The sequence below is a fragment of the Hydra vulgaris genome, chromosome 06 (assembly GCF_038396675.1).
Source record: "Hydra vulgaris chromosome 06, alternate assembly HydraT2T_AEP".
In the NCBI taxonomy this organism is placed as follows: Eukaryota; Metazoa; Cnidaria; class Hydrozoa; order Anthoathecata; family Hydridae; genus Hydra; species Hydra vulgaris.
The window spans coordinates 42,262,069-42,282,500 of NC_088925.1; the positions used below are offsets into that span (position 1 = coordinate 42,262,069).

Sequence of the window (20,432 nt, forward strand, 5' to 3'; positions counted from 1 at the left end):
AAAGTTGCCCAATCTTTTGCTCTTAAAGTTCGCAAGGAGTTAGAAAATAATGATGGTGATTGTAATCAAGCTGCTAAACGTAAAAAGCACGAGCAACGTTCAGAGACAACTAGAACACCTGAATTTATTTCAGAATATCGTTAACGAGAGCCCCCAAAAGTCAATGAGGTCCATCGCAAAATACCTGGGTGTTTCAGAAGCCACAATTCGAAGGACTCTTTATGTAAATCTTTGCTACAAGTCTTATGTGATGAGGAGAGGTCAGTTTATGTCCAAGACCACTAAAGTGAATCGTTAAATAAGGTCCAAGAGGCTGGTGAACAAACTGAAACATTCTGCTGAGCATGGTATGCTTTGATTTTTTTCAGATGAGAAAAACTTTGATCAAGATCAAAAAGTAAACAGAAGAAATGACAGATGGCTGTGTGACAACCCTTCCAAAGTTCCAACAGTCATGAACACAAAATTTCCTGCAACTGTTATGGTTTTGGGGGTTATTAGCAACAAAGGATATGTGATGCCACCACACTTTTTTCCGCAAGGACTAAGGGTTACTTTTGCTGCTTACATTGAAGTCTTGGGTACTGTGTTAAGTCTTGGATTGATAGAGTGATAAATGGAAGGCCCTACATTTTTCAACAAGACTTGGTAGCAGCACATAAGGCTCAAAATACTCAGGAATGGTTGGTGGACCATTTTTATGATCACATCACTCCAAACTTGTGGCCTCCTAACTCCCCAGACCTGAATCCATTAGATTATTATGTGTGGGACGTCGTTGAGAGAGATGTTAATAAACATCCCCATAACACCAAAGATTCTCTGAAAGAATCCATTGTCCAAGTAATGAACAACGTAGATGAGGGCCATCTCAACCACGCTTGCAGTCGGTTTAGGTCTTGAATCGAAGCTGTTATTGAAGTAGAGGGGGATTTCATTGAATGAAATTATTAAACAATAGTTTATCTTATATTATTTATATAATTGATTTTGATTAAAAATATTTTCTGTTTGACTTTATATCATTTATAAAAATTAAAAATATGTTCTCAAACAGCTGTCGCACCCTGTATATTATATATATATATATATATATATATATATATATATATATATATATATATACATATATATATATATATATATATATATATATATATATATATATATATATATATATATATATATATATATATATATATATATATATATATATATATATATATATATATGAAATGTATAAAGCAAAAGTATATTTTTGTTATTTCTCAGTTAAACAATCTCTTTCCTTTTTTTCTCTATGTCTGTTAAAAAGAATTTTTGAAAAACTGTCGATGCACAAATTGCCGATTAACATTTGGAACAGTTATCATCATGGAATATTTTTTCTTTATCTGTCATTTTAAAGCATAAAGACTCCACAAAAAAACTCCAGTTTTCGAACCAAAACTATCAAAGTTTTCTGTTCGTCTCTGAGTTACTTTTGAGCTATTTATATGTTTTGTATTAAAATTCTTAAATGTGTTTGTAATAAAAATTAGCTTTTAAACAATTTGCTTTCATAACCAAATTAAACATGGTTCTAGACACGTAAGCACAAAGGTTGGTCACGTATGTAATTTTTATTAATTTCAAATTGAACATGCTTTTGGTCACATAGTGGCTTACTCGTAGGTCAGGTACTTGTCTACGAAGATGCTCGTCCAATTTTTAAAGTATTTACATGTTTCAAACACTTTTCAATCACTTTTGTCGCCATTTTGAATAAGAAAGACATATTTTTAATTTGAAACATCGCAACAAAAATCTGTCACATTTTGATCCTACAAACCATAAAACCATATCAAATAATATATTAGATCCATAAATTTTCAGAAAAAATTATTTTTTAACATTTTTAGCAACCATTTTGGAAACATTTTTTCTAGGGTTATTACGGTATTCCCAGAAGTCCTTACGGTCTTATAAAATTGCAATTTATTAGAAAGTTATTGTGGTAACACCAAAAAAACATAATATAACAAGTAACAGGGAATTAGTAAAACAGATGAGAATAATACTGTAGCTAATAAGGCAATAGATATTGCAGAGAAATTTAATAATTATTTAATAAAAATTGGGGAAAAACTAACTGATAAAAAAACTCCTGTAAAAAAATGTCATAAATTTTTTTCAGAAAAAAAAGACTCAGCCATGAACGAGCTTGAAATAACTCCTGATGAGCTTAAAAATGGTTAGAGGGGTCTAAGAAATTTATAACCTTTATAAACCTTAGCCGAATACAGGGACGGGAACGGGGGTTATGACCAAGGCTGCCTAAATCTTGACAAACCCTATAAATGAAATAAATACTTCATCTTGATTTGAAATTCACTTTTTATAAATACATAAAGGTGAATATATATATATATGTATATATATATATATATATATATATATATATATATATATATATATATATATATATATATATATATATATATATATATACACTAGTGGCCATTGAATTAAAGCCACTTGATGATTTTGCTGTAAAATGAAATATGTATAAAAAAGTAAGAACAACGTCATGCCGTTCGGTTTGTTTATATATGACGTCATTATTATTTATGTTATGCATATTATACACGTGTTTGGCTTAGTATTTAATTAAATTTCATGATTTCTTGCTGAAAAACTATAATGTTGTTATTGCTTATTTCAGTGTGATAATGGGGAAAAAGCCAGATATTAATGATTTTGTCAAGGGGCAAATTGTAACATTGAATGCTGAGCGTTATTCTCAGCGTGATATTGCAAAGAAACTGAAGATTTCTAGAGGTGCCGTTGAGAATGTTTTAAGATCTGGAGATGTTTCACGACGTTCCAACTGCAAGGGAGTACGAAAAACAAATCATCGTGATGATCGTTATTTGAAGAGCATTGTTGTGTCTAGTCCGCATACTTCTTCTGCACGCGTTGCAAGCCTAGCTAGTGACAGGGGTATTCAAGTAAGTGCTAGGACTGTTAGGAGACGTCTGTCAAATGACTTTGGTCTTGTAGCTCGCAGACCAGCGAAGAAACCTCTAATCACGAAACAACAACTCCTCCAGCGATTGAAGTTTTGCCGTGCGATGAAAGACAAGTCAAGGGAGTGGTTGGAGAGAGTCATGTTCACAAATGAAAGTACCTTTCAGCAGCTACGAGGCCCTGGTTACAAATATGTCAGACGTCCTGCCTCTCAGCGATTCAATCCCAAATACACCATCAAAACTGTCAAACATCCACCAAGCGACATGATCTGGGGTGGCATCACAGCAAGTGGTTGGTGTGGACTGCACATCATCGATAAAGGGGAAAAGGTCAATGCCAAAAAGTACTTGGAGGTTCTTGAAAGTAAGCTTCAAATCCACATGAACATCTCAGGAGCAACAATCATGCAACAAGACTCAGCCCCTTGTTACACCGCAAAGATTGTCCAAAAGTGGTTTTCAGACAACAACATTGAACTTCTTTCCAATTGGCCATCAAATTCACCTGATCGAAATGTGATTGAAAATTGTTGGCAAATTATGAAAAGGAAAGTTGCTGCACATCGTCATACATCAGAAAAAGACCTGAAAGAGGTTTTGAAGCGTGTGTGGACGACAGAAATAACACTGGAATACTATAGAACACTTGTTCATAGCATGCCTGATCGCATTAATGCTGTGCTTAAAAATAAAGGATATCCTGTGAACTACTGACTTTTATTCATCGTTTGAGCTAGAAATTTATTCAGTGTATTGTAAGGTTAAAATTGCATTTGATAATATGCCTGCTAGACCTTGTTGCTAGAGTAAACTGTGTATTTTCCAAAAATTTGCTGCTGGCTTTATTTCAATGGGCACTAGTGTATATATATATATATATATATATATATATATATGTATATATATATATATATATATATATATATATATATATATAAATATATATATATATATATATATATATATATATATATATATATATATATATATATATATATGTATATATATAATTATAATAAAAACGATAAAGAAAAAACTTTTATTACGGAGCTTTAAGTTTCATGTCTAACGGCAATCATCAGTCATATATTACAAAATTAAAGATTAAACGTTAAAATTACAATTAGTATTACGGTGGCGTGAGTTCTAATGACTCCATGGAAACAAAATTTTAAAAGTTTTAAAAGTATAACATATTTTATTATATTCCGGATTGTTTAAATGGATGGTGGCCTGATAAACAATGTTGTTGGAAAGGCAATGGTTCTTGATTGGACATTTGGTTTTGTCAATGCAGTTGCATTTCATTTCATTAGTTTTTGCCTCCTTATGTAAAATGCTTTTATTGTGAAAGTTGATAATGGATTTTGTGTTTGGCATGCAGGAATAACTTATTTTGATTGTGTTTCTATTAAATATTTTACGAAGTCTGTGATTAACTGGAAAGTGGAGGTCAATAAGGTTCGAAAAACATTTACCTATTTTTGTAACAACATTTGCACTGAAAGGAGGATTATACCAAATTATCTTGCGTTTATGGTTGCCGTTTGTTGATTTTATACTTGGATGGTATGCGAGTTCGCAATTGTAACCCGTTTTTTTCAAGGCTTCTTGATAAGGAGGAATACTTTCTTTAAAAATCGATTTACTTAACGATGCAGCTGATAATCTTAATTCAATAGTCTTAGGAATACTTTTTTTTACACATTGTAGATGATTAGAACTAATATGTATATAATTCAGTATATTATCTGGTTTGCGATATGACTGAAAAGAACCATCGTTAAGGTTTAGCGTTAGTCGAGATAGTCAACTATTTTCAAATTACACTTAATAGAGATAAAATGAATGTTATTTTTAAAAGTTTGTACAAAATGTTTCTTTATCCTCTCCATTTCCTGACCATTTTTATTCCTAAACGTAGCTAGTCCATCATCTCGATATATACCGAAATTGCTTTTATCATAAAACTGCAAGATTTGATGCAAAATAAAGATTTGCAAACTAGTTGGGATTTTTTTTTTTTTTTTCTTTATCGTTTTTAATTATAATTATAAATCGCTCTCTTTTGAAATTTATATATAATCAAAATAAATTTCCTAAATATTGAGCACTTTTCAAGGAACTAGAGTTTCGTATTATTTTAATACAACACTAAATCAAACGATATATATATATATATATATATATATATATATATATATATATATATATATATATATATATATATATATACATATATATATATATATATGAATACATATATATATATATATATATATATATATATATATATATATATATATATATATATATATATATATATATATGAATACATATATATATATATATGAATACATATATATATATACACTACCGTCCATAATTATTCGAATGGTCGTACTTTTCGATATAAGGTATCATAGTTTTACTTACTATTAGGAGAAAAACTAGATACAAAACCTACCTGAATTACATGTTATCTTCCTTTTTATTAGGTTTATACAAAAATTAAGATAAAGTCCGATTGGATTAGTTTATAATTTACTTGGTTTTTAATCACCCTTAGCGACAATAACCCGTATACAATTTCTTGACATTCTACTTAACGACTTATCCAATTTTTAGAAGTCAATTTATGCCACTTACTAATAAGTTTTTTCCACATCTTGAGCATCATAAGGCGTTTGTTTTAGACATTACTTTTAATTCCTCCAATAAAAATCTTATAGGAGAGAGATCTTATTATTGGGGAAACTAAACCATTTTATTTAATATTTGATTGCTCTCTAACTCAGTCAAGAAACTTATGCAATTTTTTGAAAAATATGTTTTAGATTTTAGCTTCAAGTCATTTTCTTCTAAAAAAATGAATAGCTTCTTATTAACCCATTTTTCCAAAGTTGTAGCGTAATTTTTTAAGTGTACGAGTAAACTACTTTTGTAATTACTCCCTCTATTTTTACCTGAGGCATACTAACCAAACAGCCCCACACCTTCACACTACATCCACCATGTTTTACCACCACATTTTATCATAAATTCAACAATTTTTTTTTCCAGACAAACAATTTTGCTAAATGGAGGGTGAAACCAAATGATGTTGCGGGCTCTGTCCCGTTGTGGAGTTGATATTGCTTTAGGATTGTATGTTAGACTACATTTATAACCAGACTTTGATAAAGCTTTATTATATAGAGGAATAAAATTTTGAAATATTTCTATGTTAGGAGAATTTGTAGACAATCTAAGTTCAACCGAATGTGGTATTTGTTTTAGTATACTTGGCGGTTGATTTGTATCAGCATGGATGTAACTTAATGTATTATCAGGTTTGAAATAAGGTTTAAAAGTGCAGTCACTAAGATTTAGAGTTCATGTTGCATTGTATAGAAATCCGTAAGCAATTGCATTTAAATATTTCGACAATATCCTTTTTTTTTTTTCCATTTGAGGGCTGCTTTTATTACTAAAAACTGCCAAACCATCGCGACGGTATAAACCAGCCTTAAACTTGTTATAAAGTTTTGAAATTTGAAAAAGAAGAAGTAGTCCTATCAGCTCACAAACCTCTGCGCCGTTGAATGCTCCCATTGAAGCATCAAATAAACCACTTGATTGCTTTATCCAAACTTGATCATTATTAAAATGACTTTCTTGCATGAAGAATTAATGATTTTCTCTTTATTTAATGTTAGGTGTTGCCTCGCAAAATTGATAGAGTTGTTAAGAAGTGTTTCACTGATAGAAGGGTTGAAGTCAATTAAAGCAAAAATTAAAAATTTGTAAAGGTGTTTATCTTTTATGGCATTAAACCAATCGGTAACATTTCGAACGTTTTTCCAATGATTTAATCGTATTCGAAAATTTAATCTAACTTATGAGTATGCTGATAAAACATCAAATCTTTACAATTTATCTAAAAATGATTATAACCACTTGTTAAGAAATGTAAACGTGTTAAGAAAGGTAAACGTGTTTTGAAAAATCATGAAGTTTTCGATAAAATTGACATTAATATATCTTCCAATTATTTTATCACCTTAGAAGACCATAAAGATCATTTAAAAAACAATCCGACTGTCCGTTCATTGAATACTGTTAAAAACGAAGTTGGTAGAATTAGTAAATATATTCTTTCAAAAATTAATACAGACCTTAGAAATATATTACAATTAAAAGGAGTGAGATTGTTTCTAAGCGTAGACATAGAAACAGATTCTTTCTTTCCCAATTCGATTAAAAATTGGGAAAGAAGGAATCTGGCGATTAAAAAAGATGTTTTTCCATATTATTATTATTGTTATTATTAATATTACTATCATTGTTATTATTATTATTTGACGTCAGAACTCATTCCATTGTTTTTTTTTGAATTTTGTAACGGTTTTTTAACTGTATTTTTGAACAGTTTTTTCTTGATTTAAAAATATGACTAATGAGTGCCGCAAATGGCATGAAACTTTACCGTAAAATAGTTGTTTTTTTTTCATCTTTCTAATTTATTGATCTATTTTGTGATTATTTCACTTTACATTGATCACTCTCAAATCGAAAAAGAGTTGATTATTATTGCATAATCAAAACTATACTATATATATATATATATATATATATATATATATATATATATATATATATATATATATATATATATATATATATATATATATATATATATATATATATATATATATATATATATATATATATATATATATATATATATATATATATATATATATATATATATATAGAAAATCAATTATCAAACTTTTTTGATTTTTAAATATTAAGTACTCTTTTTTTTTTTAAATCAGTGAAATGGGGTTCACAAATTACGTAACGCAATTTTTTCTCGTTTCTGACCGCCTTCCTTCCCTCCCTCGTCACAACATCGTAACTGTTTAGTAACAATCTCCGTGTGAGTTGTCACAAAACCACTAAACCTTCCCCAAAGCGTGACGTAATATATGGTGGATCCCAATTTTAAAATACTATAACTTCGGTCACTTCATAATCAAAACGATCATTCAACAACGCGTCACTAAGCGATAAAGACAGCAATTAACAGAAATGTCCTCAAATTTTGATTAAGAAAAGTGTAGGTAGTAAGCGTAGTGTAACCAATAAAAAATAAAAAAATCGTGCATATAAAAAACTTATATCGTGCAATAAAACTTTAAATCAGGGAACTCTGAAAGTAATGATAAAGTTTAGCATTAGTCTTACGAGTCTTCTTAATAAATTTGTTTGCTAAAAGTAATTATTACTTTTTAATAAACTTTTTTAATCAAAATTGTCAAAAAAGAAAAAAAAAAATTTTTAATTTAATTAAACAATTTTTGTTTCGTAATTTTATTTTAAAATAACATTAGGAAATGAGTTAATATAATTTTTGATGTTAAATTTGTGTTATGGTAATATCTTATTGCTTTGTATTATTTGAATGTTAAATTTGTGATATTGTAAAGCGTTATTGGGAAGTTAAATTTACTAAATTGCGATGTTTTGATTGGAATGTATACAGTGACCGAACTTGTGAGATAAAAAGTTCAGTAAAACTTGCTGTTCTCATTTGAAACAAAATATCAAATGCTAGTTTTTATTTTCATAATTTAGTTTTTACAAATTTGAGTTAACGGTATAGTAATATGTGTATTTAAGTTTTAAATAAAGTTAACTTATGCCTAAGATATGAATGTTCAAAGCTTAAGTGATCAAACTTAATCAATTTTACGGTATCTAAAGTGATCTGGCTATTTGCCATCGGGCCAAAAAAAAAATAAGTTTAGTTTTAGTCGGTTTTTTAACTTTTGAAACAATGTAGCAATTTAACCACCCACTAACAACTCGTCTAATTTTTTGGTTACAATATCAGTTTCATTTTACTTTGGGTTCCAGCGGAGAAAATAAAAAAAACTTTTTGGCTTAGCTGAGGCCTAATATCAGCACTGGTTGTTCACTATTTAAGGTATATGTATTGTTAACCAAGACACGCTCAATTTTCCGAAGTATGATGAAGTCTGTTACAGGAATTTTGATTGTCGTAAAAAAATAATTGGATGTTGAATAATTTTTTCAACACTTTTCAATTGCTATACTGATGTTTATTTTGCGCGGACAAGTCCACAAATCGTCAAGAAAGTAAAGTAATGAAAATCTGCTTTAGGATTTCATCAATTACTAAAACTGTATATTTGGCTTATGTTTGAGGCACCATTCCATAACTCTTACATTAAATTTTTTTAATTGATTAGAATAATCGATTTGTTATTAACAAAAAGAAAGCCTTTGATTCTGTGACTCACTTTAAAGTACTGTTCAAACTGCATTGTTATGGTATCCAGTATGAATAGCTAAACTGGATGACCAATTTTTTAACAAATCGTTCTCAATGTTTTACATCAGACAAAATCCTTGTAAAGAGCGGAATACCTCAAAGGACTGCTTTAGGACCAATCTTATATTTAGTTTTTATAAACAATGTAACTTTATGTATTGATGGTGATTGCATCATTAAGTTGTTTGCTGATGATATCATGTTATATCAAGCAAGCAATGATGGAAACAACATATAGTTTATCAATACCTATATTAATTTTTCAGAATAGTCAAAAATTTGGCAACTTAATATAGTAACTAAAAAATGTTTTTATCTGCGCTATGGAAACAGTTCTTTACCATTAAATTAATACTCTAATAATTCAATTTAAGATATCGGTGCAGTCGTATTTTCGGATATGAAGTTTTCTAATCACTGTTCTTTCATTGCAAGCAAGACACATTCTCGTTCCTAATTGCTTTTAAAATCCTTCATCAGTAACAATTTCAAGTTTCTGATCAAAGCTTATAAAGTTTATATTCAACCTATTATAGTACCTCTGTGCGGAATTCTCATCTTAGATATACATCGGTTAGAAAAGGTTCAGAAATCTTTTACTAGAAGTGCCTGTAAAAGATGTTGTATTTCTTATAAAGATTATTCTTCAAGACTCAATATCTTCAAGACTCAATATCTTCAATCTAGAACCTCTTGAATGCCGTAGAACAAAATTTCATCTTGTAATGAATAACAAATAAAATTATACGCAAACTTGTCGATCTACCTTTTCTGAGTTTTTTACATTTCTCTTACTATCCTACAAGACGTCATGCCTAAAAACTTTATTCACGTGTTAAATGTAAAAATAATACGCGAAGACTTTTCTACTGTAAAAAAATTATAAAGATATGGAATTCTCTGCCTGATTATATTGTTAACTTGTCCACTTTATTTTTGTTCAAATCAAATTTAAAAAAGTACAATGCTCATTACCATTGCACACTGTTTTAACTAGTTTTTTTTCTTTCGGTGTTACACAAGAGTAATTTTGATATTACCTCTACCACCTTTTTGTATTTCTTATTTTTAAATGCAAATAAATCAAAAATAATAACAATAATTAATTTCCAGTAAAAATTTATCTCAAGAAAAATCCTAATTGTATACTATTACAAGTCGTACAATATTATCGAAGTTATAAACAGTTGATATTACAATTAAAGGTGCCGATTGTGGAATAGTAACATAATGCGGAATACTGGTGTTTTTCAGAAATTCATAGAAGCATCTACATAATAATAGCTGAATATTATGCGTGGTGGCATTTTAAGTTATTCGATCACGTAGTCCAAATCTCAAGTGAAAACATAGCCTTAAAATATCGCATGTGTTACTTGGTGTTTACAGTTTTTTTTTAAATCTATGCAAGCAAAGTTTACTGTGATTTTTCTTAGAGAAGTCATGGAGTTTATTATTTGAGGCAGGCAAACAGAAATGCTACTTTATTATACTGTATACTTAGTTTATCTGTTAAAAACTGCGTTTTATTATTTTAACGGCAGTTTTAACTAGGCATTGCTCTAATGTGGAATGCAAGGAAGAGAGCTAATACAGAGTATTCCACATTAACAAACAATGATCAATATTAATCTTTCTAATTGAAATAAGTTTACATATTTCGTTTTATTGTTTCTTCTGTAAATCTGAATACTATAGGTTAATATTACAGCAAAACTGTCTATTCCACATTTAGTAATTTTTTAGTTAAGTAATATTCCACATCAGGAGATCAAAAATGAAAAAATGAACTTGGTAATATTTTTATAAAAGTAATCACAGTAACTCATAAAGACTACTTCAGTATTAAATGTTTTATTGTTTTTTTCTTACAGTATACTTTTGATAAAATGAAAATGGTATTCCACATTCGGCACCTTTATTCAATTAGCCAAGTGTAAAAACTTGCATATTATTTATCATACAAGTATCATAACAAACCTTTTCTTTTCTCGTAGTTGTTCAAATAAACAATATTTCTGAATTTGTACCTTGGACAATTTGTGTCAGTTTTAGAATCACCTACATACACTTATAGCATCAAGACAAATGCGCTGCATTCTGTCTGCAATATTTCCACAAAAAAAACATAGTAGCAAATCCCAAAATGACGCAAACAAAGTTGAAACGGTTAGGATTTTTAACGTTTCCAAAAATCTTTTTAGTTATCAAAATTTTCCAAACCGCCTTACTTATTAAGATTCAATAGTCTTTATCAAAACAAAATTGTATAATTAGTTTTGATACTCATTTTGCACCCACTAACGTGGCACCCGGGGATTGGATTTGACATTGGAATTTAACTTTTGAATATGACTTAGTAGCCAAATTAAACAGAAATTCTCATAAAACTAACCAAGCAAATCTTTTAGCGTTTTTTTATGTGCTTCAAAATTTTTACACATTACTTATTAAACTTTATTAACTAATCATCTTTCAAAAAATTTTATTATTCAGTTTTAATATATTTGCTATTTGTTTATTAAGATCAACTTTTAGGTAAATTAGTAAACAAAAACTTAAATAAAAAGACTGAAAAATCACAATTTATTTCGGAATTTTTAAGAAAGCTTTTGATACTATGGATCACAAAATTTTCATTAAAAAATTAAAACCATATGATATCACAAGTAAAGTTTTATTTAATGATCTCTTTTATTTAATGATCTCTTTAGAACTTTTTGACAATGTTTGCTGATGACACTAATCATTTCTATCCAACAATAGCATAAACAAATTGTTTCTCGATATCAGCTTTCAATTAAAGAAAGTTTCCAACAGGTTCAAATCAAATAAACTTTCGCGAAACACCAAAAAAAACCAAATGTATTCTTTTACATCTGGTTTCAAAAAAACATGCTAGTGCGTTAAATACCTGTGTTGGATATAGATTAAAACAAAACGAGTCTTGTATACGCCTTTTTTAGATGTCACTGTGTATGAAAATGTGGCTGGATAGCTCAATTGGTTAGAGCGTCAAACGAAAAGTTAAAACCCGGACTGTTGTACGAGTTCAAATCCCGCCACTGCCAACTTAGCGCTTGAGTACGCAAAAATGTTGGTTAATAATGGATGCTACTTTGGACTAGTCCTAATGATTGCTTTTGGCTGTTCCTATGCTAAGCCAACATTATCTTCGGATATAACATTGTATAGAAAAATGTATCGTGGAAAATTCAATTAAATCAATAAATGAATTTAAAAAAAAAAAATCTTACGTGGAAATACCACATTAGTAATATATACATATAAATAAATAAGCAACTTAATGAGATACGCTTTAATTTAATTATCTTAGTCTTTGATTCACAGTTATATAAGTTATGGCAATGTTATCTGGGGAAGTCCCTCAAATGGAAAGTTAAATTCTTTAAATTATCAGCTGAAGCAATCTATGAGGTTAATATTTTCAACCTATACCCAGTTTCTTTTGGTGATTTATATTCATGTATAGAATATATATATATATATATATATATATATATATATATATATATATATATATATATATTTATATATATATATATATATATATATATATATATATATGTATATATATATATATATATATATATATATATATATATATATATATATATATATATATATATATATATATATATATATATATACATATATATATATATATTGCGAACTAATAGTTTTATACAATAACCGAAATTTAAATCAAATAATGACAAATCTTGCATTCCATTTCGTAGAGCTTTTTTATGGAGCCAAATAATATTGAAAAATTTTGCATTTCCTTGTAAAACTCTTTTAATAGAAAAGTAAAAGAAATTTATATTTCGATGCTTTTGAATAATTCTTTTAATCTCTTCTTAAAATATAGAAATATATTGTTATATATATAAAATAAAAATATATACTGAATATATATTAAATAAAAATTTTATTTTAGCAATATATATATATATATATATATATATATATATATATATATATATATATATATAAACACTCTTGATACTTATATTTTGTCATATGTATTTATCTTGCTAATTTATTATAATTTAACTAACTAGCGGTGACAAGATCTAGCAGTCGATCAATATTGGGCCCTGTTGAGTCACTAACGCTATAAGATCAAATACGAACAAAGACTACTAAAAAAATATTATTTTTAACAACAAAACAGTATTACAAGTTCCTTTTACGCAAGATTGTCTACTTAAATGCTGTTGGTAATTTTGACGTTTTTTACTAAACCGGGTTGAGCATCATACCATGGATCACTAACGTAAACTTTGACATTTTTAAAATTGCGTGCATCGTTATTATTGATAGTAAACACGATATTTTCATTAATCTTTACTTCAAAAACATATACTAAAAATTCAAGTCTCTGAAATATTTCTATTTTTGACCAAACGTTCAGGGGTAATGACGATTTTGTAGTGAAGAAATAATTGCCGTTTCCGTTTATACTGAACGCAATGTGCAATTTTCCAGACCCATCATTGTTAAACCATACACCTGGATTTCTATCGCCATAGTTTTCAACATTTTGACCTATTGTCATATGAAAAACACTATGCCATCCTGTTTTATATAATGTTGGCTTCAGTTCAAACGAAACACTGAACTGTTTCTTTAAAAGTAATATTGTCGCAACCAAATTGTTTCTTTTAATAATCATTTCTGATGGATCGTCAATAAAATCTAAAAAAAGTAACACCGTTCGCCATAGAAAAACAGAGCACTTACATAAAAAAGTCTACATATTCACAGTGCAAAGATTAACTTTTTTGCAAGGTTAAATAGTTTAGGGAAATACCTAGATGATCTTTTGCCTGTCTGACAACCCCTCTGAGGAAATAACTAATTATAAGTTATCTGTTAATGAAAATTAATCATAGTTGAAATTCAAGAAGATTGTTATGCATGTTAGTGTAGCACCAACATCTGACAATAAAATTAAGCCCTGCTAATATCCTTAATTGCTACTATAGATAATCATACAAGTGACTAAACCAAACTCTCTAATGATTTATGCACTAATGCTTGTTGGCTTACGTATTAGTTGGCGCTTCTGAGTTAAAGTTTTATTTTTAATGTTAACATTATAAAAAAGTATGCCTTATAGTTTTATTAATTTTTAACAAAATATAGTTTTACAAATATTGATGCCGTACTAATACAAAAAAAAAAGTAAGTAAAACCTAAGCGACTTTTGCAAGAAATATAATCTCTTTAAATAAAATATTTTAATTTCACACATAAAAGAATAAAATTAAATAACAGCTAAATTACCTCTAGGAAGAATGATCGGACTTGGTAGTAGAACATTACCTATTTAATAAATAATTTTTAATGATCAAAGAATGTTAAAGCAACTAACTAAGTAATTAACTAAAAAATTGACTTAGTGACTTAGCAATCGTATTTTTAAATAAAATTTTGAAAGATTATAATATATTCCAACAACATAGCTAGCAAGTATAGTTTAATGAGAGCAGTCATACAATGCGATCCAAAAAAAAATGTTCTAAATTGGTTTTAAAGGGGTGTTTCTGTTAAAGTAACACCAATTTAAAAGCATGTAAAATCCTAAAAGTAAATTTAGTTTCCTGTAAAATTTAATATTATACTGTTTCCAACCACTCTCAGACAAGAAGATTTTTTTTAAATAAGAAAACTAAAATCAGAAAACTATAAAAATGTGTTTAAAAAACTAATATTAATTTAATAATACTAAATTTATATTAATTAGTTAATATTAAAACAAAACTGCAGTAATTTAACTAATGTTATTAATTAATGCATTTGATTGATTGCATTTTGAAATGTAATAAAGGAGTTATTGTTGAAAGTTTCAGAGCTACTCAGAGATATTCCATCATCTGCCCCTGACTTTTAAAGTCAGGGGCAGATGAAGGAATATCTAAAATAAACTAATTAAAAGTGAAGCCTAGGCTTTTCTGTTCGTAAATTAAACAGATTAACTCTCCATTTCTGGGTTCTTTCCTTTGTTTGATAAGCAGTCTATGCACAATATTTTTAATTTTATAAAGGGTTTATCTTCTCTTCCAGATTTTTTTGGTTGACTTTATAGACAATTATGCACATTTTTCTTAGTTTTTTATCCACTATTTATAGCCAAATTGTTAATATACATTAAATAATAACATAAAATACAATACAATAATTATAATATAGTCAAGTCAATAATTGATAATAGGTAAAAACCTTTTCTAAGCACCATTCTCTTAAAATGTGAAATGGAAAAAACATTTAGAATTCTTACAATTTTTTCTTAATGCATAGACATTACAGAGTAAAGATAAAATCTTTACTCTGTAGAGCAAGTATCTGAAACATTGGATGAGACAACAGATTGAGTATTCTAAAATTTTTGCTACAAATCTAATGTATAAAAAAGCGAAAACTCCAATGTAACTTTTACAAATATTTTTTTACATCAGTTCCAGAAAATTCATTAAACCCTTCTTCTAATTCGTTAAATAAATGATCTACAAAAAAGAAATGTAATGTTATGTTTAAAGCTAAAACATCAAGAGTTTTATCTTGATCAAGAGCAATTGAGTAGGTATGATAGAGATAAATATTTTTTTAGATCTAAAAATTGCGTTTTTAAACACTCAATTTCATTACACTGTTGTGATATATCAAACTTATTAGAGAACAACAATGAGGGCATAGAATTAGTTTATTATTTATTTTATTAAAATTACACTTATAATAAAAGAAAAATTTGTCATGAGATTTCAAAACAATAGACTTGAACAATACTAAAATTCTTCCCTTCATTGTATGTTTTTTCTTATATTGAGCAAAAAACATCTAGACCTCTATGTTTCTGAGCCAATCTAGTTTGAAACGTATCAATTAATTTTGCTTGACCAGAAAAAATGAGCTTGCATATTTCTAACACTTTAAGCATTGCTTGGTTTACCATCAACTAAATTAATTTATGAAATGCACAGTAAATAAAAGACCTTTTGAGTTTATAAATTTAATCCTAGATAATACACCTCTTAATTTTCCAGACATATATATATATATATATATATATATATATATATATATATATATATATATATATAAATATATTTTGTCGATTTTAGCATGTTAGTACCGCTAAACAATATAAAGTTGAATATTTATATGTAAGTAACAAAAATAGTCAACTTGAGTGTTTTAACTGAATATTTTTTTGCGGAACTTCGATGGAGTTAGTGGATTTGCATACTTTATAAACTACTTTTCGCTGTTTTATAAAATTTATTTTTCTTTATTTTTTAAAGCTCGCATGTATTATATTTTGTTTGTAAACAATATTTAACTTCGTAGTTTCGTAGTCTTTATTTAGGTCTCTGACTGCTTTTAACTTAACGCCAAAAAATCAAATTTATAAGCGGCTAATAAATATTTCTTAAAATATACTTTTCGATTCACCCGATTCTATACAACTAGATTTACATGCTTAACTGGTTTATACTTTATAAATGTTACTTTTGTAGAATGATATAATGTAGTTAAAATAGATTAAAGTGAACAATAAGCACATTTTACTAGTAAATTAGTATACTAATTGTAAAAATATTATTATCAAGTAAGTTATTATTTTGTGCAAAATTTAAATAGTTTAGTACTTTAATAAAGTGTTACTAATTTAATAAAAAATGCCAAAAATAAAAAAAAGGCCCTAAACGCGATCGTGTCAAGAGAATTACGGAGGTTGCCCTCCGTAATTCTCTTGACACGAATTTATGAATTCAATTTTATTACTTCTTAGATTGTTCTGACATTAAGCCAAACTTTTGGGCAATTCTTAAGCATGTTTCATGTGTTTTAAAATCTATATGGTTATCTGTCCATCCACGATTGCCTTTAATAAACAATAAATCTATTGAAACAAAAATTAAAAATCTATTTGCAACTGTAAAAAACATAAACCGCAAACACGCTAAAGCAAATATCAAACGAAACCTGGATTCTAAACTAGATAAACTTTTTGACATATCTGCTTGTTGCTGTTCATTGGATATTGTGTCATGTAACAATGTTTATGTAAAGTGCAAAAAAGAAAAAAGTAAAATGGAACACATTACTTGCATATGCCCTAAAGAAGCAAGTCCCAATAGAATAAAGAGCCTACATACGGGACCAGCCTTTAAAAACAGAACCAAAAGGGTTATTTCAGATGTCTTCGGTAGATTCATCTGCTTTAAAACAAAACAACAAGATTGAACAGAAGGAAGGAAATATATTACATCACAAACATATTAATAGTGAGCTTTTAAGTTTATTACCAGATCCCTCAGAATGTATATCTGAAATAATAACATCTCAGGTATTTTTATTTGCTTGGCCTTAAAAATTTAATTGTTTAATATATATTTTATGCTTATTAATAATAAAATCAGTTATCATAAGTATTTTTAATTTTTTACTTAAGGAACAGGATGAATGGAAACCAAGTAAAAGAACTCAGGCAGATTATAGTATTCAAAAGTTTCCAAGATATGCAATAGAACTGGTCAGAGGCGGATGTTCTTCAAATCTCCAGGCAGCTCTTGGAAACACCTTACTCCATATCATACATCTCTTGGAAACACCTTACTCATATCAAGCATTTATTGCTACCGGAAGTTGACATCAATAATATTCTAATGGATAGGCGTAAATTAGACAGAGCTCAAAAGTCAAAAGTACAAAAGTACAAATAATTTCAAAAAACGCAGATTCAGAAGAGAAGACACAACTATTTTGAATTAGTTTAGATGGAAAAGATAGATGAAAACACGAAAATGTACTTAAAAGCAAATTGTTCTGAAGGAAAAAATTTCATAACAAAATGTGTCGCTGCAGAGCATCACCTTACTTTTGCACATGAGGATAGCAAATCTCACGTGATCTACTTAATACACAGAACAATACCGGTTGTTGGTGCTACTGGGGATGTTCTTGCTCTTGAGACATTTAGTGTACTTGAAGAATATGACAGTCTGGAGAGCATCCGTACTATTCTTTTAGACAATACTGCATCAAAACAGGTTGGAGGAGTGTCTTGGTGGTTAATCTAGAAGAGTTGATAGGAAGGAAACTTCACACAATAGGCTGTAGCCTTTATCAGAATGAACTCCCATTAAAAGCCCTTTTCAAAAAGTTAGATGGAAAAACAACCACTAAAAGTTTGTCCACAAAATTTTAGTGGACCAATTGGGATGCTCTGAAGAAATTCATAGACAATCTCAAGTAGAGTTTGAAGCAACTCAAACTTCTATCATTGAAGGATATATTTCACATGAGCAATATCAATAAAAGATATCCAGCTTGTAGCATTCCAATTCAGCTGAGGGATTTTCTTTTCTATTCCATACCTGCTTTCCCAGTGGGCACAGGACCTAAATAAGACGTCTTTTGAACGTTCAAAAGACGTCCAAAACGTTCAAAAGACGTTTAAAAGACGTCTTTTTTACGTTCTGTGCCCACTGGGTTTGTTTCTAAAAATAAAAACATCGTTACTTTCAAAAACTTGCGAAAAACAAAAAAAAATTAATAATATTTAAAACTTAATATTATAAAATACAGCACAATAGATTTTTAAAAAAGCTTTGCATACAGATGCCTGATAAATTATAAATAGAAAAACTATTTTAAAAAAGTTAACTGTTTCCTTGAGAGTGAGTACTGTCTCAAATCCGAGAGTCCTAATCTGCTCATCATTATTTTTAACCATTGCGTGGAGAAAATTTGCAGGTATCAAACAGAAAGCACCTTTTACCTTGAATGTTTTTTTTTACAATTCTTTTGACATCATCAAACTTAATAAGATTCAATTGATTAATAGTGAAAAACAGAATCTGGGGAAATCTTGCAATTCGAAAGATTTCTTTATTTGAAACCACGATGGAGCATAAACTTTAACAATACAATGGGTAAGCTTTTTCAGACTTGCGTTTGGAGAAATATTTCGAGTGTATAAACAAAGAATTTGTATAGAAAGGGTTAACCGTCGTATATATATATATATATATATATATATATATATATATATATATATATATATATATATATATATATATATATATATATATATATATATATATATATATATATGTATGTATATATATATATATATATATATATATATATATATATATATATATATATATATATATATGTATATATATATATATATATATATATATATATATAAATTTAAGAAGCTTGTTTAAGAAGCGTTACGCAGCTCGCATTTTGCCTGCGTTCAGCAGTTTTGCGCATCGCAAAAACTTAATCTTTTAGAATATTTAAATATTCATTTGAAGTCGTTAACGTGACGTTTATTCAGAAGAAATAAAGTTGCAAGTAAAAGCATTTTTACCGCAATTGTTAACTAATGGATTTTTTGTTAAAGAAACAGTTTGTTTAATAATTTTTTTGTTGTTGTTAAAAATTAGTTAAAAAAAATTAAGTGTTTTAAGATTTATCTTAAGGAATTAAATATATAAATTCCTTTTAAATATAAAAATCATTTTTTGTCATAATAGTTTAAAAAAATGCACGATTTATTTTGATGTAAATATTTTATTAATAAGATATTTTGTTTATCTTTAATTCAATAACGTAAAGTTTTAATGACTTGTTCGTTTAACGTTCGTTTAACTTATGAAAATAAACGATGTTCACGAATATGTTATCGGTAACTAATAAATAATAATAAAAAAAAATCTATTGTTTAAAAACATTATTAAAAAGAGTTCACAAAATAAATAAGAAAAAATTTATTAACAGTTAATAAAATAACCAAAAACCCACTGTAAAATTATAAACAAATAAACGAATATTATTTTACGTTTTATGAAAAAAATATCTTTTTCAAAATAAAATTTAGTTCATATTTTAAAAAATAATAAAAATGATTTTTCAAATAGGAACTTAGATTTTATTTGTAACTTTTGTTATAGTGAGAAAAAAAAACTTTTTCTATGATTTTTAACGCGTTAATGAAATATCATTACAATGAAATATCATTACAACGCGGTTCT

The 20,432-nt window shown here is 27.8% G+C and overlaps 1 protein-coding gene across 2 annotated transcripts in view; it reads right to left on the reverse strand.

Moving 5' to 3' along the window:
* Positions 1-13,518: 13,518 nt before the first annotated feature.
* Positions 13,519-20,432, reverse strand: part of LOC100211098 (uncharacterized) — a 54,301-nt gene continuing 47,387 nt past the window's right edge. Inside the window, exons 8-9 of one of the 2 annotated variants that reach the window (XM_065800173.1) lie at positions 14,668-14,706; positions 13,519-14,076 (exon numbers count right to left, since the gene is read on the reverse strand). In XM_065800173.1, the coding sequence (XP_065656245.1) occupies positions 13,586-14,076; positions 14,668-14,706 (530 nt within the window). In that variant the 3' untranslated portion in view covers positions 13,519-13,585. The remainder of the gene's footprint in view (positions 14,077-14,667; positions 14,707-20,432) is intronic. The other variant, XM_065800174.1, reaches the window with a different exon arrangement.